This window comes from Pyrgilauda ruficollis, unplaced genomic scaffold (assembly GCF_017590135.1).
Source record: "Pyrgilauda ruficollis isolate IOZ18807 unplaced genomic scaffold, ASM1759013v1 scaffold43, whole genome shotgun sequence".
NCBI lineage: Eukaryota > Metazoa > Chordata > Aves > Passeriformes > Passeridae > Pyrgilauda > Pyrgilauda ruficollis.
In genome coordinates, this window is record NW_024525823.1 from 7,879,162 (window position 1) to 7,891,820 (window position 12,659).

General features: G+C 34.4%; 1 protein-coding gene across 1 annotated transcript in view; it reads right to left on the minus strand.

Annotated features, from left to right (window-relative positions):
* The window catches only part of AK9 (adenylate kinase 9), a 56,207-nt gene that overhangs the window by 28,589 nt on the left and 14,959 nt on the right, over positions 1-12,659 (minus strand). The window contains exons 10-16 of the mRNA XM_041478155.1: positions 12,520-12,659; positions 12,259-12,439; positions 11,696-11,837; positions 9,677-9,810; positions 8,796-8,952; positions 6,185-6,293; positions 5,713-5,777 (exon numbers count right to left, since the gene is read on the minus strand). Of these exons, the coding sequence (XP_041334089.1) occupies positions 5,713-5,777; positions 6,185-6,293; positions 8,796-8,952; positions 9,677-9,810; positions 11,696-11,837; positions 12,259-12,439; positions 12,520-12,659 (928 nt within the window). The remainder of the gene's footprint in view (positions 1-5,712; positions 5,778-6,184; positions 6,294-8,795; positions 8,953-9,676; positions 9,811-11,695; positions 11,838-12,258; positions 12,440-12,519) is intronic.

The window sequence follows — 12,659 nt, forward strand, 5'->3', positions numbered from 1 at the left end:
TGCACTTACAATTCATGTTACCTTTCCTGACAGACCATATTTAGCAAAAGATTGACCAGCATGTGTTCCAGCTTTGTTTCGCTACTTTAGACACATAATTCCAACAGAATACCTCTATCCAGAAGGTTTTGTTACTTAAGGAAACATATCCAGCTATTATTGCATACTTATAGAACCTTTAAATAGATTACCCAGGTCTAAGTGAACTGGAGAAATTTTCCCCTGGAAAGAGGTTTACATTCCCAGTGAAAAGAGACAGACCAAAAATCAGACAACCCAAACCTCATTTGGTTTTGGTTCAGGTATTTGAACCTTATCATGACAAAAACGTTGTCTCCCTGACATTTAGTTTGTCTCACCAGGGACCAAGTAAGGCAGCTGTACCTTTGCCATTAGATATAAATTATAATAACTCTGCTTGGCAACTTCATTTATGGTGAGAAGATAGCTTTTAAAAATTAAAAACATAGTCAGGAAAAATACTTGAAAAGACACCAGTGGTTTAAAAATAAATTATATAAAAATGCAAACAACTTTCTCTCCAAGGAGATGGCCTTCTACCTAACAGTACTGTTCTTAATTTAATTTTCTTATCACAGTGGTGATAGGAAACAATCTTCCCCAGCCTTACATCTTGGGCTTTTGTAGGGAATGCCTATATGCCAATTTCTCGTATTCTTTTGTTCTGCATCTTCTGTCCTTTTACTGAGCATCGTTACCATAGCGACAAACAATCCTCGAAGGCTTTCTGCCCCCACATTCTCTAAGTGAATTGTTGGGGAAAGAGAGCCTTTAATATCCTGGTATCTGTGACTTATTCTTCTCTCAGTCCATATGCAACATCAAAAAAGATGAAAAAGTCTTTCTTTTCTCCTCATTGAAACACTGCTAAAGCTGACACAGACACACCAGAAACCAGCATGTCTTCTTCATTAGAGCTTAACTAGCAAAATAAACAGAAAGGTAAAATATACCATAACGTAACAGTGACACTTTTCATTTCTTGGAACTGATCTGTATTTCATTATGAATGTATTTTCACTTGCCTTTTTGAAACAGACTGTAGTTTGTTTATAAAGACTTTTCATTTCTTACTTTTAAATATACACTGCCAAATAATCTTCAGCATGTTACAGTGAAATGTGCTCAATAGACAAACTTATATTGTATGTATTGATTTTTTTAATTGGAAAGACAACTTTGGTTTACAGATAAAGTTGATTCTAATGCATAAAAATATGTATATTTAACAACTTTCTATTAAAATAAAATGGTTTCTATTTTATTTATTTCTGGTTTGTTCTTTAAAATATTTTAAAAATTCTAGCAGATAAAAGCTAAAATGTATATTTTAAAATCTAAAACTCTTGTTCTTTTTTCTTCTGCAAAACATTGCACAGTTGTTCTCCACCAATATTCCTTAGACTTTATTTATCTGAATGAGAGACTAAAAGAATTTAAGAACTGAAGGTATTTGGGATTTAATTGAGGAAGTTGTTCTTAATCTTTCTGGTTTTTGAATTTTGAAATTTCTCTGCCTAAAATGCTGGGATTACAGGTATTAAAATGCAATTATCACATCTGATTTATGAAGGACAGCAGAAAGTGGCTTTGAAGATAATGTAGCTTTGCTCACACACTGAACAAACTGTGAAGGTAATATGACTAGAGCTTGCTTTGAAGTTCGCTGTACAAGTAATTTGCAATCACTCATCTCCAGTTTAATCAACTGTCCTTGTCCAAACTCTCTCTGAAAAGCCTCCAGTTAAAGGTAGGGGAAAGCACAAATCAGGATGCAAGTCAGTCAAGAAAAACAAAGGAAATATATTTAGACGCTGTAGGACTGAGCACACATCATCTGCCTGGTAAATATTATAATTACAATTGATTCCAAAAAGTATTTATCTTCAAGGACTAAATAGGAAATGCACTAACATGAACAGGTTTAATTATTTTTTGCTGTTGTTTCAAATATCTTACTGAATTTAACATGATGATAAAAATAAAAAAGCAAGAAAATAGAATAAAAGCCTAAGAGAAGGGTATTGATTCAACCCTCTACCACCTGTAATGAGAAAGAAGATCAATATTAAAGAGTTGGGAATCAATATTAAAGAGTTTATAATTAATACCGATCTTAACAGCTGTGAAAGCACAAGCATAAGAGGTGACATCTGGAATTATGAGCCCAGCTACTGATTTATTTTTGCCAAAACCTTCTTAGCAAATAGCAAGAGCAGCAGAAGAGACATCAGTGAAGATGGGGTTGTACAAACACACCAGCCTGAGCTACTGAGGCATAAGCATGTGTGCTCCAGTTGAGTTTGCTATAGAAAGGAAGTAATCTCTGGCAGAAATGTGGCAGGAAAAGAATATGCCAAGTAATACTTCAGGAAGATTGGAGTGAACCCACAGTGATTGCAAATTACTTGCTTGAAGCTGAGAACTCATCTACAACAACTGAAATATAGTTTCATGAATTGATATAGCTGTCTCCTAGTATAAATACAGTCATACTTATGCAAAGCTTCTGCAAAAATGCTTAAATAAAGTAAGAAATTCCTAAAAAAACCCCTCAGAATAATTGTGCCAAAGGACATGAAAAAAATATATGAGGCTATAATTTTCAGTGAGACATTACAAGCAAGAGTTACCACATAAATTGATTTCTATATCTTTAGCAGACATTTCAGCATTGAACTTAGCTTCTTAACTCACTTAAATACATTTGTTAGATTTACATGAAGTCTCCTTCTCCAGTTACTTTTACTCTCATTAAGACATGTGTAAGTACCTTGTTCATTGCTGAAACCATTTTTTAAACACAGACAATAATATAAACTTGAATATGTTCAGTGCTGAAGTAATCCCAGATTCCACTGACATGACAAAATTCTGATTATTAAAATGTGCTTCTACTTACATAGAATGGAATGGAATGGAATGGAATGGAATGGAATGGAATGGATGGAATGGAATTGAATGGAATAGAATAGAATAGAGTAGAATAGAATAGAACTATTCCATTTGGAAGGGACCTCCAATGATCATCTACTCCTCATCAGCTGAGCAACTGAGGGTTGACCAAAAGTTAAAGAATGTTATTAGTGGCATTTCCTAAATGTTTCTTAAATGGTTTGGGGTATCACTCACATCTCTAGGAATCCTGTTCTGGTGTTTTACCACCTTCTCAGTAAAGAAACACTTCCTGATGCCCAATTTAAGCCTCTCCTGGTGCAGATTTGAGCCATTCCAATAGAATTCCATATATGAGAGACCAAAAGAGTAGGATTTGGGCTCTGGAGTATTTTTTCTGAGCTATCGTTTTTTATATCATAACTGCTATATATTATAAAACCCCAACAAACTGGAAACATGTGAACTGTGAACATTTATCTGTATTGCTGCAAAGACATGTCACATGGGAGAAAAGCTGCAGTCAATGTGCTGATGGCACTACATGTGAAATGAAACAATGTCAGGCTAAGAGCAGCATGACTGAAGTGTTTTGGTGAGTCAGGGTTTGATTATTGAAATAAAATGTAGGTGTAGGAAAACATGATTTTCTCTGAACAAGGACTTAAAATGTCTTAAGACCACATGACATTATTACTTCTATAATCATTAAATGTTGTTTCGATGTACTCAGATCAACATTAGTTAGATATTCCAAACTACCTTGAACTTTGTTATTTGAGATGAGGATGACAAAGTATCTTTGTAGAAGCCTTTATATATAATACTATAGGATTTATTCACTTTGGAGAAAAGCTATGTGTTTTATTAGAAACTATAAAAGTTATAATGTGGATTTTTTTATAAAGCTTACATGCAATTTAAAGAACCCTAGAAAGCTACAGTATTTTTTTTCACAGAGTAGGTGAAATATTACCTCATTAAAATTTAAAAGCATGCTATCTTATTCAGTCTATCTTATACTACCTTTACAACTTAGGCCTTGTTAAAATATATATGTAAAATAAATGCCAGATTAGGTCAGGAAAGAGAATGTACGTGAGACATACTGGTAATACAGAACTTAAGCTTGGCCACAGTAATTTTGTATAGAAACCAGTATATTGTGTTTGAAAGAAAAATGGCAGTAGCAGTCTAGATCCTTGATGAGAAAAAATGAAAGTCGGAATTCATCTCCAGGCCTTGGGTGATAATTTAGGCTATGAATGGGAAATCTTGAGACTGTATAGTAGAGAAAGAAAATACTCAAAAGTCCCCAACCTAGTTCATAATATAGAGACAGATATTTATGCATGGTAATTTATTGTGACAGCTGATCCAAATCAGACAGAAACATTTTTCTAAGAAACTAGGCAGTGATTAAAGAAGGCTAAGAGGGAAGTAAAACCCTGCAGCTTTTTGGACTATTGAGGCTCAAATCATTGAAACTAACTGGAATTAACTCTAAGCCTCAATTCAACTGACAGAATCTGAGGTGCAAAAATCCAGCCTATTTATGACAGCTGGTCTGCTGCAAAAATCTCACTCCTCACAGACTATTCACTTCTGCCCAGGACAAATATATTTTCTCTGCTGGAAACTAAGTATAACATAATTCTGATATAAAGTAGGGTCTTTACAGGAAACAAAAAAAATATGTGGTTCTGTCAATATAGAAAGCAACAAATAAGAACACCTTTACCCAAAATGTTTTATTTATGTTGTTACCAGAGGGGAAACCTCATGTAATACACAGAATTACATTAGTTTTTATGGTGTTAAGTTACACTGTTAAAGACTAATCTCCATAAGCACAAAGGAGGGGAGAAACAATGACAGATAGCTGAACCCCCAAAACTTAATCACAACAAATATAACCTTGACTTGACACTCCTCAGGGCCATTAGAAGCTGATGATGAAGGCATTGTCTGGGTGTGAAATCTACTGAGATGGGTCACCTCAAGAAGTTCTCTGTCTGAGGCGTATTACTGCCTATAGGGCATGAGATTCATTAGGGGATGCCTAGGGAAAAGCAGTTTGGGATTGTGGGAGATTTATAATATTAGGAAGCTTTTCTGAGAAGGCAAGGAGAAGGAAGGATCAAAGTGGATTGGAGAGGAACTAGCACAGATAATAAAGTAAAAGAGGATGAAAGGGGAAATGGGAATACATGCTCACACTCATTATGTGGTCCTGAGGACACGGAGCTGCCACAGCCTCACCCCTGCTGGGCTTCTGGATTCAGCAATTCATAATGTGTATTGCTATCAGATTGAGCAATTCCCAAAGCATGTTAAGAGGGCCACTGCTGAACTGATTTCCATTCCCTTTTAATTACTTCAGGTTGAGCTTACTGGAGGAAGACCAGAAAAATCAGACAGTTTTGTGATTTTCTCATTAACTATTGACTAAGTTCCAGAAATGCTTTGTACCTTTTAAAGAGCTAGAGATTTTTTGATGAGTAGTTTCAAGACAGTTAATAATCCACATAGAAAAGTTACTAGAGGAGATAGAATCCCATCCTTTGGATTTATTGAAAACTGCAACAGTGCTGGCTGATTTAATGGAAACCATCTCTATTCTGTAACATCCACGAGGAATGACACAAAGAAATGTGTGAAGAGAGTAACCAGTGAAGAGAGTAACCAAAAGTCATTTTTCTAGTTGCTGAATGTAAAAAAGGAAATAAAAACTGGAAAATCAAACCACTAAATGATTGAAACACATAATTATATCAGAAGTCAAATGATACACACCTTTCTCCTCAGCAGGATCTGAAGACTGATCTTCCTCTGATGTCAGTGCTTCTTTCATTCCTCCTCTGTAAATAAAAGTTTATTTCTCTTAAGACCATTACAAATATTACGAAAGCCAGTTGCAGATATATCAAATGTAAAGATGTGGAAATATAATATTGATTGTAAAAAATAAAAATCATATGTATTTTATTATCTAAAATTTTCTTGTCTCATTGCATTAAAAGGTTGGACTAATGAAAGGCTAATGAAAAAGCATTCAGAAAGAGATTTTACTGCCACTATATGTACTGATATAAATGTAATATTCCTCAAAGACAACAGATATTGGATTATTTCCTATCTATGATAACTAGTCTTAGTGTACTGGTTTAGTTAATTGTGTGATAAATGCACTGATACCTTTAACACAAAGTGAGGCTAGAATTTTCTTGTGCTCATTTTATACATTCAGATATTTGGAATATTTTACCTTGCATCATCTTCTTTTTTTTCTAAGGCTTCATCTGTTGGTCTTTCCAAAATCTTAGACTTATTTTCATTCTTACTTGCTAGGTATGCTCTGCGTAGTATACAGGCTCCTGCAGCACAATTACATGACAGTAATGACTTAAATGCATCTGTATAAAACTGAAGTGATTGGGTTAGGAATATCAATTAATAAATTACTGACAACCTTCTTTTAAAGTCAACAAAAAGTATATATACCACTGAATTTCTACAATTGATTTCTACAATTTTAGAGCTTTTTTTTCAATTTAAAGCACCTAAAAAACTGAATCTGGGATACTGGAAGGTTATGAAGGCTATAAAGGGACACAGAACTGAAATGATTTATCTTATACTTTCATATATCATGTGTTACTCTGACATTTATTTTATTTGCAAGTGTACAAAGAATTCTAAGAAGAAACAAATGAAAAACATTCAAATAAAAATATAAATAATGTGCGTACATCTACTACTGCAGCTGGTTGGCAGAAATGAAGAATATGCTGCTCCTACTGGGAACTCTACTGATTTGTTTACTTTGACAAACAGAATTATATATCTGCTGTGTGGCTGAAACCTGTTTTCATCAGTGGACTTATGAGAGTTTAGGCTAGGGAACAGCTTACAAAGTAACGACTGAAATGCTGTGAAAATGTAAACTTCACAACTACATGATTACTTAGATGACAGAAACGAGTGGGAATCAAGTAAAGAGTCAACACAATTGTGCAAATAAAAAGAATAAAGAAACAAAATAGCTAAATTCAAGGAAATATATGCATAAGCAAAACTCTGCATTTTTTAGCTAAATTTTTATACTAGCAAGAGTATAAAACAGGTTGTTCAGATTACAGGAAGTAATTCAGAGCTAGGTACTAGTACTAGTGGAAATGGCAGAGAGGTGTATACTGCAGGAAGGAAGCACATAACAGGAAGGCTCTAGAGAGGCTCTAATTTGACAGCCTCTGCTATGAATTCCCATATTCTTCCCTTCACAAAATAAAAAATAAAAAAGAATAAAAAAGAAAAGGAGCAGTTACCAACCAGAACTGAGACAACCTTTTCTTCTATCCAACTAATTCACTAATTTGTTAAATTTTGAGAAGCGAAGAGAAATTTAATGTAATTCTGAAAGCATCTCTCCCACCTCAGTGCTCTCCCTGCAGTACAGGCTAGAGGCAGACTCCTGATGTTTATTATTTAGCACACAGTATTGACATTTCATTACCATATGCCAGCTATAGGAAGGAGATGCTTTTTGTGGTTGTATGAAAGGACAATGCACTGTGTCCCAGAAACTAGGTTCATGAACATTTCAATAAGCTTGGAATGGCTGGAAGCAAAGATAAGGCATGGAAATGCAATTTGCCCCTAGGTTCTTTCCACAAGTGTTTGAAGTCTTGAATGACAGCTTCTGCAAATATGGTTTTCTGACAAACACTGGATCTAGGACTTTCTCATAGAAATGTTCAGCCAGTGTTTAGTCTATGTATGAGCTCTGGCCACACTGAAACATTTTAGTTACAAAATTTCACAAAGCTGTGGGACTAAGTAGTTTAGGTACTGTTCCTGAGTTGTGAGGATGATTTGCTGATCAGCTGACATACTTCTGAAAAGCTGGGGTTTTTTTAAATAAGAAATCTGTTCTGAGTAAACTGTGTAACCTTGATTTTTTCAGGTTGATTTTTATTTGCAGGGACAAGGGTTTGAAAAGTTCTCTGAACTGATTCCAATGCTGGGCACCTAATGAGTTTTCTTGAATTACATGTGAATAGACCCATCATGCCTTTCTTCAAACTTCTTCATGGAAGTTTCTGCCACTGAAACATTTTTTGATAATGGACTGGGTGGAACAGGTAATGATCAAATATTGTCAAAGGTCAATTAAATTTATGGTGTGGTATGAATCAAGCAAATATGATTAATGAAGACATGATTTGACAGATAAACTTTTAACAGTTCATGAATGTGTTCAGTTATTGATGCCTGGTGCCAGTCTTCCTTTTGGCTGGAAAGAATAAAGTAAAGATGCCTTACTCTGAATTCATGGATACTAAGCCATGGTGTCCATCTGGGTAGGAAGTTACTGGGGTTTATTTTTGATCCCATAATGGAGAACAGGATACCCCTGCATACAAGTATTTTCCCCTTGCATTTTCTCTCAAGCTGAAAAATCTCATACCTCTGATTTTGCAAATGGGAAAAACAAGGCAGAGCAATTTGACCAACAGCCACACTGCTGGTGGCCAGCCAGCCAGCCAAAGAATACAAAAGTCTGATGCTACAAGAGTCTGCTGGTATTTCCTGCTGGTTGTAAATAGGAGAAAAATCAAAACTGATTTAAAATGGAAGGAATCTTTGCTGTTATAACAAAGTATTCCTCTTTTAAATTCTGTGCAATTCCCTAACTCCAAAGTGTAAGAAATTGTGGTACTCTTGTTGATACACTGGATGATTCATTCTCCAGACCCCTGAAGCTTTATGAATGGGACATAACTACTAGTTTTTCTCACAAGTATGTTTTATATGCAGATATCAACACAGAAATAAAGAAAGAAAATATAAAGTTGCATTAGGGTGCATTTACTAACCATCTTTTTGTGTATCCTTCAGACAGACAACAGTGTCAGGTAGGAGCCCTTTCTCTGATAAAGCTGACCAGTGTTCTATTGAGAGAGGGTAGTTATCCACTACCCACCCTCCTTTTTCTGAAGCACCAGGAAACCTGTCTTTGTTCGTCTTCATAAGCTGTTAGAAAATGTCACATTCAGGAATATAAAAAGCTTAAGTGAGCTGTACAAAAAAAAAGACTGCACAATACAAAATTACTTTCTAAATGCTATGATTTTTCCTCATTGTCATTTCAGGTCAATAAAAAGTAAGACATTTATAACTTTATATATGTCTGAATGAAATGAAAAACATTTTAAACAGAAGAGACTAATGTAATAGTGATTTTTTTAAGCTTGCCTATAAAGAATTTACACTCCAGTTACAATAGTTACATACCATTGAACAAATTCAAAACATTTCAAGATTCTTGGATAAATCTTCATAACAATTATTTTCAAACTCTTACATCTGGTGTTCAGTTCTTTGATAATGACTACAAATATAAGAATAGAGCAAGCAGACAATGATCTGTCAGATAATTCTCCCAGCCATTAACAATTTGTAGCTCAGGTAATTTGCAAGACAGAAATAATTTCTGTATAAGTGTGTGAAATATATACACACATGTACACACATATTTTCATTATATATAAAGGACTGTAAAATAGTCCTCATTAGATTTGTCTTTCATGCTCTTCCTCAGTGCCTCCTCAACCCTATGTAAGCTTTTGAGCTATGTGATATAAATAAAACTGATCTCTCAAATGGAATTACTAAGAACATATATGGATAATGCATAAAGTGTTAGAAGTTCCTCTCAGGAAAAAAGTACTTTGCTGTATAGTACTTGTAGTCTCACCCCTGCAATAGCTTCCTCCAGTGCTTCAGCATATATTTGAGATGACATTGTATCTTCAGAGAATGACACACTTTTCATGGCTCCTTCTACCATGGCTTGAACTTCTGGGTGGTCAGCAGTTATCTCTGGTATTTCTAACACCATAGATTTTTAAAATTAACTTCACAGAGAAATTTGAAATTAGGACTTAAATAAAGCATTATATCGTAACTTCAGCACAGCATACATTTTTAAGCAATACACAATTGCTCTAAGAAACAAATACCACTTCTGAATACAGACGTAGTGTGTGTCTCATAAACTAAGATCTTGGTTTGCTCTCTCAGTATAGAAAACACAACCTTTTTAACTGTACAGTATTTTCCACCTCTAAGCTAAATATTGTTTCAGTATGAACAGAACAACATTTCTGTACTAGAACAATCAGGCACTTACAGCACACTAGAATTTCCATTGATTTGATTTCCCCTAAATCAAATCCCATAAATCAAGGTTTACCAAACTAATTTTTCAATCAATACAAATTTCAGATCAAGGCAGTGTATTTTAAACAATAAAGTAGCCTGCATTCCCTGTAATGCAAATACATTCATATTATTCCACATTTTCTTATTAATTGCTGGCACAACAACTATAATTATTTTAAAGCTTTATAAGGAACACTCACAGTTAACTCACAATTCATTTGATAAAATTTGGTGAATAACTGTTTTAGCCAACTGCAGTATCTACCATGAGTGTAGTTTGGAAAAAATGCCATATTTACTTTCTGTATTTATGTCAAGATATTTCAATGATTTTATTGATACTTTTTACATGCACAAATGTACACATTTATCAGGTTATTTTTGCCAAGTTACAAGGTGCCTACAAAAGGGCAGCATGTTAAAAATTTCCATTCTGCAAAAAAAATTCAATGCAGCCCAATCTCAAACATCTCCTTATCTATTACAAAATTCCGAAACAATCTTATGCTACAAAAAGATATGTAAGGGAAAGTACATCCTCCGTTTGTACTTCAGTTTTGCAATAAAATTTTTAATTAGGATTAATTTCGCATTAATTCTAATAGGATTAACATCCCTCTCCTCAGAAGTATTTACATAGTCAGGAATCTGGAATGTAACACTGTTTAACTGTTTCAATTTTGATGTCATAGCTCATCATTATTCTTTCTGCAATGCCAATTATTTTTTATCACTGTCAGCACCAGTTTTGCAGCACTAGAGGAATACACTGACCTCTTGTTAGATGTATCTACCCATGAGAAAGTCAAACACAACTCCTTGCTTAGACGAATATGGCAAAATGGCCCCATTGTCCATTGGAACCATAACTAGAACTAACTATAAAAAGGTAATTCTAATTCAGTGGAGTATTTTCATTTCAAAAGAAATAATTTTGAAAAGCCTCCATTGAGCTTCCTTGGAAAAAATACAAACTTTACTTAAAAAATACTAAAATAACATATTATTTTCACCTTTGCAATATATTTATTGAGTTTGTCAAGCTGCAGAAAACTAGGCAGCTTAAGAAGTCTAAATGTGACCAGTGCTGGAGTGACTTATGAATATGCCGTCTGTGATAGCATAATTGGAAGGCTGCTCCAAAGTGAAAAATCTGTATATTGTAGATTCACATCAGTCCAGCTGACGAGCTGCTTTCTGGATGAGAATTTCATTTTTGCAGAGATTTAACTTGTCATAAAATCATTAAAATGGAATGTTTTCAACCAGTGTCAGTCATAACCAATTTCTTCTTGCAGCTCTGAGTTCAGAAAACTCTTTTTTGACATGACCCTCAAATTCAAAGGATTTATATATATATATATATATATATGAAAAAACCTGAGTTTTACTAATCTATTCCCTTCACTGCATGTTCTTTTAGTTCATATTTAATGCCCAGCAATCATAACAACTTCTGCAACTTTTTCAAGTCAAAGTGACAGCAACTGCTTCAGTTAAATAATGTAAAGCAAATAAGACAGCATCAAAGACCACAGAACAGCTTATTCACCTGATTCTTCTGACTGTTTTTCTGATTCCAGTCTATTTTTCACTGCTGCTATAGCCTTTTCTACTGCATCCTTTCGCAATTCCTCAGTGTTCTTTTCTCTTGATTCTTTATATTGTTGAATGACTATGTCCATATCAAGAACCTAGTGAAATGATTTGAAAAAAGACAAATATCACAGAAGGCAAATATAGCATCTGATCCAACTTCTATAAAATAAAACTATTTTGGAAAAGCTCTGCGGATTTCAGAAAAATTTACACATAATTCAAGTGCATGGTTGGGGTTTTTTTGAAAAAGAAATTATTTTTAATTTGCATTTCTATTTAATTATCTTAGATACAAAAGTTATTTATAGTATTCTCATACTAAGACAACTGCAAGGTAAGAGGGTATATAAAAGTATTCTTGGTCTGTAACTACTTTTATAAAAAACTGAATTTCGCTAAAATCCTATGTTTCCTCTGTAATCCCTATATTTGTAATGTAAATGTTAACAACATGACAAGAATGTGCTTAACTGATTTCCAAGCCCCAGCTGATACCTAATACATTTATGAACCTACCTTTCCTTTATAATTGTGTGCAATTACATTACAAATAGTTGTTCTTCCAGAGAATGGAGGACCAAATACGAACACTTTACAAGGAGAAACTGGCATTGGAGGTAAGAGGTAAGGCCGTGGATTCAACACAAATTTTTTCAATGCCTCTTGGCATGAGAGTACGTACATTTTACCTAGAAAACTTAAAACAGAAGAGAAGCTAGCAGATGTAGACATCTCATAAAATAGATATGAAAATTAAGAGTGTCAAATTCCACTAACCTGACAGCAAACTCTGGGTTTCCCATTACAATGTCCCCTTCCTTTAGAGCCACGGGACACACTTGGCCCCACCTGCTCCTACGCCATCGGTATCTGGGTGCTATCAGCTTGTAAGATGACAGAGCCCGGAGAAGTTCATC